At 37.6% G+C, this 19,550-nt stretch overlaps 2 protein-coding genes across 2 annotated transcripts; one reads left to right on the top strand and one right to left on the bottom strand.

The window, feature by feature from the left end:
• Positions 1 to 1,241: 1,241 nt before the first annotated feature.
• On the bottom strand, positions 1,242 to 2,192 carry LOC120227228 (olfactory receptor 52A1-like). The gene has a single exon (XM_039225383.1). It carries the CDS (start codon positions 2,190 to 2,192, stop codon positions 1,242 to 1,244), a length of 951 nt encoding a protein of 316 aa, XP_039081314.1.
• Positions 2,193 to 15,184: 12,992 nt separating this feature from the next.
• Positions 15,185 to 16,116, top strand: LOC120227221 (olfactory receptor 52D1-like). Its single transcript, XM_039225377.1, is given in 2 exon segments — positions 15,185 to 15,878; positions 15,881 to 16,116. Coding segments are annotated over 2 exon segments (930 nt in total).
• The last annotated feature ends 3,434 nt before the right edge of the window (positions 16,117 to 19,550 follow it).

Here is a 19,550-nt window from a genome sequence, read left to right as displayed (position 1 = left end):
GTGATTTCATGGTATGTAATTTACACTTCAACCAATAAAATTTAACCAGGTAGTCATAACAAAGTTTTACATATTCTTTACTACATATGACAGGGTATCTAAGGATAAGTGAAGTATATTGCCAGAATACATGAGATCACAGTGCCCTTTAATTGTTTAAATTCAGTGGGCATGCAAAAACAGGATATACTTGTACCCACAGTTGTAGGTAACAGACTCTCACAACCCCTTACTAAGAAAGAACAATGTCAACATTTATCATAGATGACATATGGAAATGTTTTAGGTGGATCACTAGAATTTGGTCTCTGCATTTACCAATCTCATTCTTTGACCAGAACAATCCATAAGCTGCCTTACAGGCTTGCGGTCAGCAGGCAAATATTTCTCTAACACTTTTTCAAGAAAGTCCTCCACAACTAGTAAGTCTTGTTTTTGTCTCTGCTTATGGCATAATATGTATTCTTACTGGAAATTAGACTCATACAAGGAAAATGAATTCTAGGTCTCTCATAGACCCAATGCATACTGGACTGTCTCCAATTTTGCTAATTGCTACAATATTTATTAGACAACATCTGATTGAGGGGGCAGACATGATATTAGGTACATTCCATTTTGGAGGAAGGGGGGAACTTTGGGCGATTCTGGTTTCATATTAACCCTAGAATAGACTAACAGCAGAAGTGAGAATAAAAGGTACAGACAAAGTAGAGAAGAAGAATTCTTCCGGGGGTTTTTCTGACTGAATTGCAGTCTCTTCCCTGGGCCTTGCCATCAGGGATGACCTGTGCAGTTTTGGTCTCCGGCATCTTTCAAAAATAAACAAACATTAAACTTTTTAAAAAAAAATTAAACATTCTTTTCTTGCCTCTGAAGTCTCCCTTTCTTTTCTCTGAGTATGCAGTTATAAAAGAGGCAGAGGCATGGCACTTGTGAAGTTACATTTTATTAAGTAAGGTTTCTTATTAATAAGTAAAAGAATTGCAAATTAAATACAAAAGATGTATAGGAGAAAGAAAATTAGAATTAAAATGAATGAAGACAGCTACTCTCAGTCTTAACCTGACAGATTTTTATTTTATTCTAAATATAGCTTGTGAAATAAATACCTTTTAATATATCCCTTTAAGTTTGTACACATTGAAATGAATCCCCCAACAATGGACACACAGAGTTCAACCTTTCTCCATCCCTAGGAAGTAAAAGGATTCTTTACCTGAGCATAACCATTTTATAGGTTACTGCTGGGACTGACGATTTAGAAGAAAAATCCGTGCCACACGCTTACGAATTACCTTATTTTTTACACCATAAACAATAGGGTTGAGTGCAGGTGGCACAAGGAGATAGATGGTAGACAGGAGAATGTGAGTAGAGGGAGCAACATGTCCAAAACGGTGGCTGAAGAAGGAGAAGAAGGCAAGAATATAAAACTCCAGGAAAACAAAAATATGGGCTGTGCATGTGTTAAATGCTTTGAGTCGTGCCTCCTTTTGATGTAGGCGAAAAACCGCCTGCAAGATAAGGATATAGGAAATGAGGATAAAAATCATGTCAAATCCCAGTATTATAAAACCTACGAGGAGACCACACATTTTATTGACACGGATGTCTTCTGCAGCAAGCTTGACCACAGCCATGTGCTCACAGTAGGAGTGAGCAATTACAATGGAATGGAAAAGATGGAGTCTTTTGATTAAAATTGGTAAAATGCCAACAAGCACCATTGCCCGAATTGCCACAACCAGCACCAGAGTGACTAGGATGGAAGGAGTGAGGATGGATGTGTGCCTCAGCGGGTCACAGATAGCAACATAGCGGTCAAAGGCCATGGCCAACAGGATGCCAGATTCCATGCCCTGTAAGGCATGAATGAAGAAAAGCTGGGCTAAGCAAGCATCAAAAGCCATGGAGCACGAGCCAAACCAGAAGATGGCCAACATCTTGGGAGCAATGGCTACACAGAGCCCTAGGTCAGTGGCCGCCAGCACTGCCAGGAAGATGTACATGGGCTGATGCAGGCTACGTTCTGTAGGAATGATGATCAGTAAAACAATATTTCCCAGAAGAGCCACCAGGCATATTGCAAAGAAGGAAAACCCAATCCAAAATTGCATGTGCTGTAGTCCAGGGATCCCAATTAGTGTCAGTGTTGTGGGGTCTAGATAAGACATGTTAATGGATGCCATGGAATTTTGTGATCTCTCTTTTCACCACTAATTCTCATACCTACAGAAAGAGAATGGGAGTGGGAAGTGAAAGGACACAGAGCCCTCTATCATTCAGACACATTTAGGATTGAAGAAATAAGTTCAATCTTTGGATAACTGATTATTCACTTTGGCTAGATTATGCAGAGGTTGTATTCTATATGCCAAGATAGAAGTAGCAAACAATCTTACAAAACTAGTCGAGTCAGAAGTGAACAGGGGAAAGTTCGGGATTTCATGGAAACCATGAGTCTGAGAACATTGATCTTTTGCTTTTCCCATGACCTCTAGGCTGGGCCGTTTGAACCACCATCAGTAGTCTTTCCTTTTCTGTTTACTTGTAGATGCCAGCTCAGTTTTGCTGCAAGTGCACAACGCCTCTGGGCATCTTGTGGACCTATAAGAACCCCATTTCTGTTGTCCCATGTAGGTGAGTACATAGCTTATGAGAGCCTTCACACTCAACCAATACTACTCCTGGTCCCAGGGAGCAGGCTATATATCCCCGAGTCTGTAGCATTGGGTCACCTATGGGGATTAGTAGGAGAGAGTATAGCTGTCTTACATTCCTTCAGTGTTCATATAAAAATATTGAACAAATTACTGTTTGACAGGAGGCCAAGTGTGGCCGGTCTAGGAAATTTGAAGAAGATAGTCTGTTTGCAAAGGTGGCCAGAGAAGGTTCCGTCTCTGAATGGATTAAGTTCACTTAGGTGTAAAGGAGATTTGCCAAGTGGAGAAGGAAGGGTGGAATATGGAGGATGATTTTTACAGAGGGGCTTAGGAAATTAGTAAAAGAGTCCAGAGAAATGTTTTAGAGAGTAACAAGTAAAAATAAGACAGGATCTAGTTTAAAGCAGAACCTATCCAGGTTAGAGACACCACACTGCTGGCTGAGCATGATCTTTTCTCCCCACAGGTTACATGTCAGTGGATCATTCGGTAAAGTTTCACCTCCTTTTGGCTTCCACTTGAGGATCCTACTTTTCCTTAATAACTTTACACTATACTGGACGCTGTATTAAGATTCTATACACTATACTATGATAATTAACTGTTGTTTGAATACTGAAGCACTTTGAATATAATGAACTAATCTTACATCTCCATGGTTTTATGCTTTTTACAGAATTGACCTGAGCACTCTTTAATAGGAACCAAATTTCACATTTAAGAAACTCATTTTTGGGGTGCCTGGGTGGTTCAGTCGGTTAAGCATCTGACATTAGCTTAGGTCATGGTCTCATGGTTTGTGGGTTTGAGCCCTGCGTCGGGCTCTGTGCTGACAGCTCAGAGCCTGGAACATGCTTCAGATTCTGTGTCTCCCTGGATCTCTGTCCCTCCCCAACTCACACTCTGTTTCTGTCCCTCTCAAAAATAAATAAACATTAAAAAAATTCATTTTTATTTCCTAATAATGTCTTTAATCATTAATTTCATTATTCCTTCATTCATTTATTAATTAATGAAGCCATTCATTAATTTCATTCATCATACTCTTATTTTTAAACCAGTTCACATTTTAGTTCAGTATTTCCATGCCAAGACACTTATTGAAATCACTCCCACAAAGAGATTTCCTCTCAACAGGTCACATCCATACACCCTCGAAAATGGAGCCTTTTATGGATAAACAGTGAAAGTCTCTCTTTCTCTCTGAGACAGTCTCTTGAAAATGGTCTTACAAATAGCAATTTAACTGTCACGTAAAGCACATGTGTGGAGGTATCAAAGGAATTTTTGGTGCAATAATAGTTATATGAATGAAAAATAATGATAGACACTGAGATCTCTTTGTTTGTCATCGTGTAATAATACTAATGAACAAATTATAGTCAAAGTAATCATAACATATGGATTAAAGCAATAGATGTTGTGAAAAATAGTTTCCTCTGATGTCTGCATGCTGTATTTGGAAATATGCGGTGGGAGAAATGACAGAATGTGTGCAGGGTGTTCGTAATAGTTGTCAATGTGAGTTGCCAGAAATGATAGAAGCTAAAAGAGAAAAATCTCAAAATTTAAATAAATCAGTATCTCCTAAATAATGGTTCAATTACTGACTGATATTGTAAAGACAAAAATAAATACTTTACTTAGCTGCATCCACTTGATGATAATGTCTTTATTGGATTATTTACTGAGTAATCAGCAAGCAGCTAAAATCAAGGGCTTCAAAGTCTGAGAGATGATCTGGCTATTCATCCTGAACTCCTCACCACACACACACATTTACCTTTTATGGAATCTTGCCGAAGTACACATCATCCAGTTTACCCATCTGTAAATTAAGAACAATATCCTTATTTACCCCAGTGCTAAGTGATATCATATAGAGAACACATCAGTGGTTGGTAGAGTTCACATAGTATTTATAGCAGTTGAGGAAAGGACTGGCTATTTTGTCAAGACAGAATGCACAATATCAAGACAAGAAAAAAACACACAGAAGTGAAAACCCCTTGATGTTAGAAATGAAAAAATAATCCTACAAGAAGATGAAAATTCTAGAGCTGAAGAGCTTTCTTCCATCTTCTTCTATATAAGATTGACCACAGCCAAAATAAGAAGGTGATGTCCTAACTAGTTTGTACATTCCCATGCAGTTACAAAATGTCACATGATTCAAAAAAAATCTTTGTAACATTTACAGGCTTTGTGAGTTCATAGGAATAAAATACACCTGAATTACACTAAATACAATTACTGTGAGAAACAATAAAGGAAGTATTTGATGACTCCAAGCTTTCAAATTAACCTAAATGCTATCATAAAAAGGATTGGCTCATTGTTAGCTACTGAGTAGAAGAGAAAGAAAAAATTCTAATGGGTGATCCAACAGAGGCAAGAGGTCAGAAAGGAGCTCAGGGTATCCTTTGCCTTCACATCACAAAGGACTAAGATGCTGTGTAAATGGGTCATATACTGAAACTTTTCGTGGTTTACAGTTTTCCTGTATTTTTCCTCTTTTCCATATCACTCAAACACCCCACATCTGGGCAGACATAGGTGGTTGATTATCTCATCCTTTTTTATTTTCAGTAAATCTGAGAACATTAGGGTTAACAGGCATGAAGTAACATTTATCTAGAATCACAAAAACCACTTTGCATGTATCATAAATCACTTGAAGGGTATACTATAAGAAGATGGGACTAAGCTATCTGCAAAATTGTTTCAAATTATATTAGATTTACATTGAATACCCCCCCTCCACCAATTCTGTTGATGAAAAATTCTAAACACAGAAAATGGAAATAACATGGCAATGGACAGAAAAATTAATGACTAAAGCAGGATTTTAAAAACCTGCTGTTACTCTATCCATTCTTTCCTAAAATAAACACCCACTACAGCCCCTTATTCATTCCCAGTTCCCAAACTATAGGGGCAGAACCTTACCTGGATAGAGCTGAGGACTGATTTGGCATGTGAATAGGTTAATTACTTTGTTTCCACCAAAATGTCCAGCAGAGGCAGATATTAAAGAAAGGCTGCTAGGCCTTCCTGAGTGCCTGGACTGATCCCAGAGCATCATTACCTTTCTGATTTCTCTAGAGTGTCATTATCCTTCTAGTCCCAGGAGTGAGCTGGTCTGGCCCAGCAACACATGGCCAGAGAGTACTCTGAATTCTAGAAGGAAAGAGTCTTCCTGCAGTGAGAATTTCTAACTTTCTGATCTTGGGTTACATTCAGAGACAGTTGAGCATAAACTCATGTGGAGGGAGATCACTAAAATATGAGAAATGGAGATTTCTTAAGATAAAGAAATAAAGTTTAATTATATTTTCCATCTTCTGTTATTTGGCAGGACTGATAGATGAAGTAGTATAGTAGATACTATTACACTGATAAAAAATCTAATAATCTTGCTCCATTTGTTCCCCCTCCCCCCCACTACTACTCTGTTACTATTAGACTACTGTTACTCCTATTTCTCTACCTTCCCTTCTTCCTGATCTTCCTACAATGAATGTTACTCCTGTTACCTAGTATTTTATAGTAATTTTCAGCTTCCAATGAACCTTAAATACTTTTCTTTCAAGAACCACTTTCTTCAAGCCCCCCTGGTCATTGAGATATTAATAATGTACCATTCTCTTTTCTGTTTTTTTTTTTTTTTTTTTGAAAGGTGATGGCAGTAAATTTAGTAACAACATCCTGGATCCCCAGAGGACAAGTTTTATAGGCTTTTGTTAGTCTCTCTTAGAAACTGGAGAATATTTCAAATGTTGGCTACTTTCTGATCCAGAGTTTTAACTCACTTGCTGGACATAAAAAATCATTAATTAACTGATGGCAATGTGAAGGCAGCAAACTGCTTTTCTCTAGTAAGCTTGCAGGTTACTGGATTTTAGATGATACTGACCAAAACGCAGGATTCCCACCCAGATATTTTTCTTCTGAGTGAGGATCAACCATTGACACACTATCTCATGATACTATTTGTTTATTTACTTATGTACTTATTTTTGGTATTAAGTTTTCAGTAGTTGTCCAAGTTTAGAAGTTTTTGTCCAGTTTCAGTACCCACACAAAATCAGTTTGATCTATGAAGAGAAGAAAATGCTTTCATGAGCTATCAGTTGTCATCTTTCTTTGTTTTTTTCCTTTCTTTTTTCTTCCCAGTTTCTCGGGAATTTATTCTTAAAGGCTGACATCTTTCTCTCCTGCTCACCTCATTATCCTACCTTCTTTTCTCTACACTTTGGTTCTTTCTCATTTTGTTCTTTGTCACTTCTCTTGTCTTTCAATTCTTTCTTCTTGTTTTCTTTCTCTTTTTCTTCTTTTTTTCTTTTCTGTCTGTTTTTATGCCTATCTCACTCAGTTTTCTCAAAAGGTCTCTATTAGTTGTCTGTTCTTTTTGGAGTATTTAATTTTTCTCTCTCCTTTCTTCAATATGCATGCATCAGTGTGAATTTCTCATCAAAAGAATACAATTCTCTTTAGCCCAGAAATATTTTAGAGACCTTTCTCATTTTATAGCTGAGTTCTTGAAATAATATTTTATACCTATTTTTTTCCTTTTAAGGTCATATATTAATATAGTTTAATCTTTCTTTCTTCTTGAATTTTCTTGCAAAGGAATACACATCTCCCCTCTATAACCCAGCAGTTCTACAATTTGGTATTTACTAAAAAGAAACAAATATAGAAGTCTACAATAAGACTTGTATAATAATTTGCAGACTAGCCCTGACAACCCAGTGTCCATCAAAAAGATAATGAGTCTTAATTATTCAGTTCAGTGAGATTTAATGTGTATATACTACTGTGTAACCATCCATCATCCAACATAAGACACAGAAAATTTTCAGTACATCAGAGAGTTCCCTCATGCCATGTTCCAGTCATTGCCCATGTCTCTCTCCACTCCAAGCAACTTAAATTGGCTTTTATTTCCACAGATTACTTTCACCAATTCGTAAATTTTATTTGAGTGTTATAAATTTAAACCAATTTTATTGAAAATGTAATAAGAGTTTCAAGCAGAGAGATGGATTTGGCAAAGGAAGCATCTTGAAATAGATTGTGGGTATCTATACATATTAAATATTATTATAGTTTAGAACATGATATGGAATATTGTAGAAGAGAAGCAGGTTTGTGTGTGTATATGCACATATATACATATATAAAAATGCATGTCCACACATACACATTCATAAGCAAATATATGCAATACACATTTACACACAAACCTGCTATGTCTACCACAGTAATCCACATCATGTTGTGAACAGTGAAATATTTAAATATATGTATGTATTTGAAGAGGAAAATGTTTTAGGAAGGAAATGGGAGTTGAAGTTAAAAGTGTTTGAAATCAGGGGCACCTGAGTTGGCTCAGTCAGTTAAGCAACTGACTTTGGCTCTGTGCTAAAGTCTCAGAGCCTGGAGACTGCTTCGGGTTCTGTGTCTCCCCCTCTTTCTCTACCCCTCCCCCACTCATACTCTGTTCCTCTCTCTCTCTATCTTAAAAATAAACATTAAAATGTTTTTTTAAGTGTTTGAAATCACTTAAACAAGAAATAATGTAATATTTGTTTGGATCAATAAGATACAGTAGAATCCTCCTTTTATTGTTTTATGTCTCTGTGGGTCCCTTCCCATCTTACTGCTTCTTTCCCCCCAGATAGTCCATGTAATGCTTTCCAAACTTCTGAGTCCCCAGGTGAATGTGTATTTTGTTTGGCCATAACTATTATCTGTGTCTGCACTGTTGTTACTTTAAACAGAGCTCTCCTTTACTTTGTGCAGGGATCTGTAGTGAGGAAGGAGGCATGATGCTCAACCATGCTCTGTGGGCACAAGTAGGTGTTTCACGCTGTTGTAAGACTTGATCTCTGTTGTCAAACCTAAAGTTCTGATAAGATCTTTTAATGAAGCATTCTACTGGGGACAGTGGGCTCTTAGTTGTAGGCCAGATACTTGAGGCTTCTGTAAATATATCACGTTTCTCTACATAGTTAGAAAATGACTTATTCCAAACTTGGTTACAAAACCTTTGTTTTCAGGTTGGAAAGCATGTATATTGAATTAAATACTGAGTGGATATATCCCTATCCATATGCTATATAAATATATGCATGTATCTATATATCTGAATATTTCAACTTCAGTACATGGTGTAATATTAACCAGTATCTCTGTTTTTAGAGGATATGAAATGAGTCCTAACTAATAAAAAATATGCATTGAGAAAAATTAGCAACAATAATAAAGGGCAGTGTGGGATGATGGCTTCCAGTACTATGCACATCGATGACTTTAGTACCTCTGATGGAGAGCCAATTGAAGACTAACATGAGAAAAATAAATTCCAGAATCCATGGGTACTTCTGTTATTAGTGAATAGTTTGTTTAGGTTTTTTAATTTATTATGGCAACTGTTAGAACTAATAAATCCAGCATAGTTGCACAAGACAAAATTAATATCCACACATTAATTGTGTTTTGGTATATAAACAATGATCTGTCTGAAAGAGAAACTAACAATCCCATTCCAATTTTGCAACAAAAAGAATAAAATACTTAAGGGTAAACTTTTTAAAAAATGTTTATTTATTTATTTTGAGAGAGAGTGAATACAGGAGGGGCAGAGAGAGAGGGAGAGAGGGAGAGAATCCCAAGCAGGCACTATGTTGTCAGTATGGAGCCCACTGTGGGGCTTGATCTCATAAACTATGAGATCATGACCGGAACCAAAACCAAGAGTCAGATGCTTAACTGACTAAGCCACCCAGGTGCCTCTACTTAAGACTCAACTTTAAAAAAAAAAGTTTTTAATGTTTTTATTTCTGAGAGAGAGACAGAGACAGCATGAGCAGGGGAGGTTCAGCGAGAGAGGGAGATACAGAATCCAAAGCAGGCTCCAGGCTCTGAGCTGTCAGCACAGAGTCCAACGCGGGGCTCGAACCCATGAACTGTGAGATCATGACCTGAGCCAAAGTCGAACGCTTAAACGACTGAGCCACCCAGGCACCCCTACTTAAGACTAAACTTAATCAAAGAGGTAAAAGACTTATACGCTGAAAATTATAAAACATGGATGAAGGAAATTAAAAATGATGAATAATTGGAAAGACATCATGTTCATTGATTGGAGGAATTGATATTGTTAAAATTTCTATACTATCCACAGTGATCAAAGATTCAATGTGATCCCCATCAAAATCTCAATGGCATTATTACAGAAATAGAAAAGAAACACACTAAAGTCCATATGTAACCACAAAAGATCCCTGATAGTGAAGAGCAATCTTGATCAAGAAGAACAAAGCTGAAGGCATCACACTTCCTGGTTTTAAAATATATTACAAAGCTACAGTAATCAAAACAGTATGGTACTGAAACAAAAGCAGAACAATAGGTCCATAGAATAGAATACACAACCCAGAAATAAATCCGTACATGTATAATCAACTGGTCTTCTACAAGGGTGCTAAAACAATAGGAAAACAATAATGTCTCCAGTAAATGATGTTGGGAAAACTGGATATACGCATGCAGAAGAATGAAATTAGACCCTTACCTCACATAATTCACAAAAATGACCTTAAAATGGATTAAAGTAAAATCTGAAAACATAAAAGTCCTTGAAGAAACCACAGGAAAATGCTTTTTGCCATTGGTCTGAGCAATGACTTTTTTTTTAATGTATGACACCACAGCATAGGCAATAAAAACAAAAGTAGACAAATGGAATATGGAACTAAAAAGCTTCTACAAGGCAAAAGAAACCTCAGTAGAGTGAAAAGACAATCTATGGAAAATTTTTGCAAGCCATGTAGGTCACTAGGGGTTAATATCCAAAATATTTAAGTAATTCATACAAATCAATAACAAAACAAAACAAACAACAACAAATAATATTACAAAATGGGCAAAGGACCTGAAAAGACATTTCCCAAAGAAGCATGCAAATATCCAAAATGTATATGAAAAGGTGCTCAACTTCACTCAACAAGAGGAAAATGCAAATCAAAGCTACCATAAGATATTACTTCATATTTTTAGGATGACTTGTATCAAAAAGACAAGAGAGATAAGGGTTGGAGAGGCTGTGGAGAAAAATAAACCCTCGTACACTATTAGTGGGAATGTGAATGAGTGCAGCCATGATGGAAAACAGTATGGAGTCCTCAAAAATTAAAAGCACAAAACAAAACTACAATACAATCCAGCAATCCCACTTTTGTTGGTTATACATCCAAAGGAAACGAAATCACTGTCACTTGTTTCAGGTTGGAAATGGGTTTATTAAAGGAATAAAGAATATGTTATTGGCCTTTTCAGTCCTCTTCAGGATTTTGGGTCCTGTTAAGTGGTTGAAAAATTTAATGGTATCATATTATCGAAGGATGGCTACATCTGGAGCTAAAGTCTGAGGGTATGCACAGGCAAATTACTAGGACTGATAATGTAGATTATCAGTCATTACCAAGTATACAAATTATTCTCCCTTCTGGCAATGATTCTGTAGGGACCTGTTGGTGTCAAATGTTATTCTTACTTATCCTCTGAGACTATCATGTGGAAGCTGCTCCATATAGAAGCTGTATCATTGGGTTGCTTGTTGACTCTTACTCAGTTTCTTGTATGAGCTAATTAGTTTTGTTATCCAAGTAGAGAAGCGTGGAGAAAAGGGGCTAGCCAGAGTGATCTACGTAAACTATTTTAGGACACCAGGGCTCCTCCAAACACCACCCTTTACTTTCTGAATGTCATAGATTCAGTGGAGGAGACATAAATCTTTAAGCAGAGGAAATAAACATTTTTTAAACTTTCAATGGATGAAATGCTGAAAGAGCCAGATTTTAGGAGTCAAAGATCTTTTTTAAGGATATCGTAGAAGTGTGCTGACAGCTCAGAGCCTGAAGCCTGCTTGGGATTCTGTGTCTCCCTCTCTCTCTGCCCTTCCCTCACTCATGCTCTCTCTCTCTCTCTGGAATAAATAAACATTTAAAAAAAAAAAAAAAGATTATCTCTCCTTTTGAAATTCTTTTTATCTAGCATGACTCACTTGAAGGAATACAAAATGGGTAACAAAATTATGGATATTTTGTGATATCTGGACTCATGCACAGGTTGGTATCTTCAAGAGAAAGCCATCAAAATGATCATATCCTGTATGCTTCTGGGAAAAATATTTTTGGAACCAATGTGTGTGTCTTTCTGTTCAGTTTTCTTCTTTTCCAATGTTCTGTATTGTATTTATGCATCCTACCTGTATTATTGAACACCTAATAAGTCAAATCCAGTGGTCTAAAATTTGGTCCTAAAATTTCCTGTAGGTTATACAATGTGTATATGTATGTATGTATTTTTTACCCATAGAATCTTACCTACTTTGTACCTTTGTACTTTTTGAGTCCAGGCTACATAAGATTTAAATTTATTATGTCATGATTATTCTTCCTAATGGAAGAGCAGTATGTATATATATATATACTATATATACATACACACACATATATATGATCAGATGTCATATATTGTTTAGATTCCAGTCTAAATGATACAATCTGTGAGTCACAAAACTTAATTTGGTCTACTGCTATCATTTCTGTAGAATTCATGCCCCACTCCTGATAATCCATTGCCTTATAAATTACTTCTTCACAGTGTATTTATCATATGAATCATTCAAAAAGCCATATCAGTACTGCCCAAGATTAAATGGGTTAGTAAATGTAGAAGCCTAGAAAATAATCCTTCAGTTGTGATATTTGGAGAGTTTAAGTGTGTTTGTGTTTCATGATTTTGGCAAGTATATGAGGGGATAACTGTGTGTGGTCTTTATGAGTGCATATAATATTTATGAGGACTTGTTTGAAAGACAAGTAGATTCCTCTACAAGATGGCAGTACTACTCAGTGTCAGCACCACAGTAAGACATGGGAGAGAACAGAAAACTAGTACCAAAGGTTTCTCTACAAGCAAATAATTTGTAGCGATTTAAGAGTCTTTGTCTTCTTTAACCTTCCCTGCTCCTGCCTCCTTACTCAACCCTTTATCTGGCTTCTTTGCCATGGAGGCGCATTTATCTCCTGCAACTGTGAGAAGCATAAAGGAATATGCTGCATTCAGTAGTTGCTATTTTGGACATCATTAGGCCAATTTGCCAGTCCAGTAAATGACCACCTGCATTATGTGGTTTTCTGGATGAATAAATAAGAGCACACAAGTAGGGTCCATCAGTCCACCAGTGAACTGATATAAGTCTGAAACATTGAGTATGGGAAGGTAGTGGATGACATTAAGATTAAGAAATATGGTGTGTGTGTGTGTGTGTGTGTGTGTGTGTGTGTGTGTGTCCTTATCGATATATATTTTTGTTTCAGAAGAATATATGTTTCTCTTTAAAGGGTACATGATAGGAAAAAACAGTAGGAAGAAAGTGGCATTGTAATATACCATGCTTCTTGTTGGTCACATTTGGATTGTAGTAAATGAAATTTCGAAGGCCTGGAATCTATTCTTCTCATTAAAGAAGCAATCACAGAGATGGATGTATCATGCTACAATTAAGAAATATTCCAAATGATGTCACACTCTTACCACAGGCAGTCCTACGAGTTTCTAGTTACCCAAATTTAATATATAACTCTGAAAGCTTGATTGCCTAGATTATGACTTTCTTCCTCTTAAATCAGGAGAGAATAGATAATTTATTTCTGTCCCCTAAATCACTTAAGAGTGTGGGTTGTACAATCTCCTGCCTAAAACAAGAATCCCTACAATAACTCCCTGAAATTTTCACAAGATTTCTGCTTGTTCACTTATAGTCATGGAAAGTCCATTCACTGGAGAAAAAAAAACTGAGAAATTCAGAAAATTTCGAACTCTTGAACCCTCTACTGTAGTTTCTGATTATTACTGTTATGGAAGATCGAAATGGCTTTGGAGGGCACTTCTGCATCCTGAGGAGTAATATACTGCATTATTCACCTTGGGGAATCTGAAGATTACTCTTTCTTAGGTTCCAACTTAGCAGTAGTCATAAATACACAGTTTAAATATTAACAGCACTTACCATACTTGACACTGGATTTGACACTTGTAAAAGAATAAATATGTTTGAGATGTAATTTTCAGGCAGGTACTAATAAGAAGGAGTAGAAAGGAAAAAGAAAATACTATGTAATAAATGATATAGAGAACTACAGTGAGCAATAGATAAAAATACCAAGACACATTACCTACAACATATAAAGGATTTGCAGAAAGTTCTGAAAGAAGAAAATAAAGCAGAGAATTTTAGAATGTCCTCGAGATAGTTGCTTATGCAATTGATGTTTTTCTAAAATGGACAGATGAAAAATAAAGACACAAAGAAGCTATTAAAGGAGAGAAATTGTCCCTCACCTCCTACCATTTTCTCCTTTGACTTCTTTTTTTTTTTTTTTTAATGTTATATTTATTTCTAGGAGAGAGAGAGAGAGACAGCGTGAGCAGGGGAGGGTCAGAGAGAGAGGGAGTCACAGACTGAAACAGGCTCCAGGCTCTGAGCCAGCAGTCAGCACAGGGCCCGACGCGGGGCTTGAAGCCACGAACCGCGAGATCATGACCTAAGCGAAAGTCGGACGCTTCACCGACTAAGCCACCCAGGCGCCCCTTTCCTTTGACTTCTAAGTTCTCAAAATACTGGCATTTTTGTCCATGTCTGTTTTTTGTCCTGTTTTTCTTGCTGTAATATCTCAGGCTCTGAAGGCTTTAACTCAGTCATTCAGATGATCAACTTACATATGGCATTCCTTTTAAAAATTTTTAAAGGATTTTATTTAATTTTGAGAGGCAGAGAGAGACAGAGCATGGGTGGGGGAGGGACAGAGAGAGAGAGAGAGAGACTCAGAATCCAAAGCAGGCTCCAGGTTCTGAGCTGTCAGCACAGGGCCCAACACGGGACTCAAACCTATGAACCGCAAGATCATGACCTGAGCCTAGGTCAGATGCATAACCAACTGAGCCACCCAGGAGCCCTTGTATATGGAATTCTTGTGACCCACACATACCAGTCATTGTTTATTATATTATATATTTTCCTTGGAGAGTAACCTCCATGAGCGGAAATCTGGTCTGTGAATTACTTTATTCCCAGTGCCCAGAGCATGGTTTATCTGTCACACAATAACTGCTTACTGAATGGCTGTTAAATTAAGTACAGTTGAATAGACAGGGAATCTTTTTACAGAAATGAATGGTTAAAGAGACTTATTTGCCCCTGTGATAATATGAAATGATACATGAATTATCTTTATGTACTTCTAAAAGTATTTAATGTGATGTTACACATTTGGTTACACTGGTCTCAGTGAATTGAAATACACCTGATTATGAATTTGAACTGTTTTTAACATAAAGGTCTTCTTGAACTGAATCTCCATGTTTTCAGCATCTGGTTACCATCATCTATCATAGCAGCTTCATCTTCAGGAGTAGTGACAGAAAGCAAGGGGAAAAGCATCATGCTTCCTCTCAACACCTCTTGCCCCTCTCCTGTCACCTTCTTGCTGATGGGCATCCCAGGACTAGAGCACCTGCATGTCTGGATTGGGATTCCCTTCTGCTCCATGTACGTGGTGGCTGTGGTGGCGAATGTGACCATCCTGGCTGTGGTCAGGGCAGAGCGAAGTCTCCATGAGCTGATGTTCCTCTTTCTGTGCATGCTCTCCATCACTGACCTGGTCCTCTCCACATCTACGCTGCCTGGCATGCTCTGTCTCTTCTGGCTCGGAAGCCATGACATTGCCTTTGATGCTTGCCTGACCCAAATGTTCTTCATCCATAGCTTTACTACCATGGAATCAGGTTTTCTCCTGGCCGTGGCCATTGACCGTTACGTGGCCATTTGTCATACTACCATTCTCACACATGCGTGCATTACCATAATGGGTATTGTTGTGGTGATTCGGGGTGGAGCCTTCTTTTCTCCACACCCCATCCTGCTCAAACAGCTTCCCTACTGTAGAACACGAATCATTGCCCACACCTACTGTGAGTTCATGGCCGTGGTGAAGCTGGCATGTGTGGACACAGGAGCCACCACACATTATAGCCTCAGTGTGGCTTCTATCATTGGCTCATGTGATGCCATTCTCACTGCTGTAGCCTATGCCTTCATCCTCCACTCTGTATTCCGCTTGCCATCCCAAGAATCTAGCTTAAGGCTCTGGGCACATGTGGCTCACATGTCTGTGTTGCTCTTGTCTTCTATTCCACAGCTGGTTTTTCCATTTTCACTCACCGTTTTGGAAAGAATGTGCCTGCACACGTCCATATTTTTATTGGAAATATGTACCTTTTGGTGCCCCCTTTCCTCAACCCTATTGTGTATGGAGTAAGGACCAAGAAAATACGGGAGCATGTTCTTAGAGCACTAAGGGTCAAAGTTTCCTGATTAGATCTATAGAAGAGATGATTCAAATATATATAGAAATACAAGAGATGATGTAGAGAAAATAATTAACTGTTCTTACTCCCACAAACTGACTTCCATCTACCACCTAGAATAGTATACCATATGTCTAGAATTTCTAAGAATATTAACTCAGCAAATTATTTTACCTTTTTTTATTTAATAAATATTGGTGATGATTTTGTTCATCTCATTCTGAATATGTGTCTTTCAGATGGAGTTATAATATGAATGAACAGTAGGTAGAAGGAGAAACAAACTTATGAAGATACTTAGAAAAAAAGAGAAAAGATCTCTGAGATCTATATGTTGAATTTTATAGAGTAGTCAGTTTGAAATAATATTGAAGCATATGTATAGCTCTGATTTTTAAAAACAGGTAAGAAATGTTGTATCTCTAGTCTAATTGTATCAAAGTCTCAAGGTACATGAATAGATAATAATGCACAAAGACTGAAAATGTATGTAAGAAGAAATGATCACCCCATCAAGGAAAACAAAAATATAAAAATAAAAATTAAATTCAGGAACATGCATTTGTGTGAAAGTGCCAACATAGGTATTAGAGCCTCTATGGCTTCCACAGCAGTTTTGATAGAGACAAGGGGTACTTCATATTCTGGAATCTACTGACTGCTAAAGTGTAGTTCTGTATATTTCAAAGTTGATGGGTAGTAGTTAGAATAAACCACCAGGATACCCTGTGCATTCAGTTTTCCTCATTGATTAGTTGACTTTGAACTTCATATCAAGACACAAAATGTGAAACCTATTATTAACAAGTTTAAATATTTCCCCTTTTTATTACCCCAATATCTAAGACTATCTTCCTTTTTGTTCATTTTCCTCAGCTTTCACTAGATTCCCTACTATGTGTTTCTCATCTTTTAAAAATATTACTTAAGAACTATAGGATATTTCTTTTCCTGGCAGCTATCTGAAAAAGGGAGTCTGATATTTGTGCTGTGAAACTTTTCCTCACTCCTTGCTTCTTTATCCTGTGAACTTACATCCATGGCTAAGCACAAAGACTAGCATCTCTGCATTCACTACACTCCGTATGTAATTTAACTCTAAGTAGAGTGTAAATTTTCCTCTGGAAAAACGACAAATGTTTGGCATTATTCCTTTGACATAAGGGATTCAGGACTAGGAGCAATTTGAAACTACAATAATGAATTTAATTTGGATATGACAGGTTTGAGATTCACATAGAATATTGGATTATTTATGTCCTAAGGGGGAAGGTCTTAGCTAAGGTAAATATTCACATATTTTGAACATATAAATATGGTGGTCTTGACAATTAAGAGCAGATTCACCCAAGCAGCAGTTGCATGATGAAGAAAATAGAAAATCTGAAAACATGCTCAAATTTTTGCTCTCATCCCCATTCATCTATATTTGCCTAAGACATTCTTAGTTTACAGCTGTTGTCCCAGGTTAATTATCAAGTGTGGCCCTTTTCAGTCTTTGCTCCCTCTTCTCAGATAATGTGTCATTAAGACACCAATGACTTGTTACATTTTTTTAAAAAATATTTTTATTTATTTCCAGGAGAGAGAGAGAGAGAGAGAGCGTGAGCAGGGGAGGGTCAGAGAGAGAGGGAGATACAGACTCTGAAACAGGCTCCATGCTCTGAGCTGGCAGTCAGCACAGAGCCCGACCCGGGGCTCGAACCCACAAACCGCGAGATCATGACCTAAGCGAAAGCCGGACGCTTCACCGACTAAGCCACCCAGGCGCCCCAGACTTGTTACATTTTTAACAAATTTTAGATTATTGCAGTTTTAATGTATGAATGCATTTTTGAGGTATAAAAATACAGTGAAATTAGCAGACCTTAAGTGGACAGTTAGATAAGTTTGAACGAATGTATGGCTCAGGTAACCCACTCACAATCATAGTAGAAGACATTTTCATCACCCCCCAATAGTGCCCCTTCTTTTCTGTCTTGAAACTGTACTGTTGGGGGGTGCCTGGGTGGCTCAGTCGGTTAAGCATCTGACTTTTGCTCAGGTCATGTTCTCACAGTTCATGGGTTTGAGCCCCACGTCAGGCTCTGTACTGACAGCTAAGTGCCCGAAGCCTGCTTTGGATTCTGGGTCTCCCTCTCTCTCTGCTCCTCTCCCACTGACCTATCTCTCTTTCTCTCAAAAATAAACATAAAATTTAATAATATATATATACTGTTGGGAAACTGTATTGTTCATATAATAGGAATACTTGTCTTACCTCTGTCAGTAGGACATCAATGACTCAAGTTACAATTTTAAAGTTTTAGACTATTACATTTAGTATGTATATAGGCTAGAAAGTCTTGGAGTGGGGATTCTGAATAGATTTGTCCAATGATTATTGTTCATGTCCATAACTTCTGTATGTACTTGTTACACATCTGCATGAAACTATTATTTTCATGAATCTGATCCTGAGAGATTCTTCCCATGTGATTCCCAAGCCCAAATCTTGGCTCTATCAGATATTTTCCATGGCCAGGACACCAGGCTAAGAGGATCAGAAACCACTGGAGAGGACCTTTCATTAGAAGTCATGTGCCAGTTGCCATATATTCCCATGAGATACTATCTATTCTGCTGCCACCCTATATCCCTTCCCCCCATGGGAAAACAGGTGGGCAGGCTGCTAGCTATTCTTTTAGCTCTCTGACACCTGAGTCTAGTCCAGAAAAAAGATGTGACCAGGTGCAAGGGCAGGAACATAAGTCCCAGCAACTATTTTATTTGGGTGTAGAGTCACTCAGTGTTTCCAATTGAAAGGTAGGAAAGATAATTTTCTTAGATGAGACATCCTGTAAGGATGGTAGTCTCAGAACTGCCCTGGAGGTTGGCCTAAGCTGTGTATCAGCGATGTACCTTACAGGAGAGCTGTTGTCATCCTCGCCTGGGCTTCTTAAGATGGCAGTAAACTGATTGAACCTGTTATATCAAAAGTTCTACACCCACTTCCCTTAATGTTGATCATAATTTCACAGAGTTTTTAAAAAGTCTTATTTGTTTATTTTGAGAGAGAGTGAGCAAGGGAGAGGGACAGATTGAGGGAGAGAGAGAGATTGAGAATCCTAAACAGGCTCCATGCTCAGCATGAAGACTGATGTGGGGCTTGATCTTACAAACTGTGAGGTCACGACCTGAGACAAAGTCCAGAGTCAGATGTTTAACCAACTGAACCACCCAGGTGCCCCCAGTTTCACACAATTGACTGGATCTGTTATACGAAAAGTCCTACATCCATTTCCCTTAAAGTTGATCATAATTTCACTGATCATATTCCAAGTAAATTTAGGAGATATTTTTAATCTTAGATTCCTAAGTTTTACATTTGTAATATACGCACCAACCAATTGGTTTCCAGATAACACAGTGGTTAAGTTTCCTCTTCAGGAAACATCTCTA

Source organism: Hyaena hyaena, unplaced genomic scaffold, assembly GCF_003009895.1.
Source record: "Hyaena hyaena isolate Hyena2069 unplaced genomic scaffold, ASM300989v1 scaffold_2127, whole genome shotgun sequence".
In the NCBI taxonomy this organism is placed as follows: domain Eukaryota; kingdom Metazoa; phylum Chordata; class Mammalia; order Carnivora; family Hyaenidae; genus Hyaena; species Hyaena hyaena.
The sequence above is the reverse complement of the archived record's forward strand: the minus strand, read 5'-3'. Positions and strand labels throughout refer to the sequence as shown.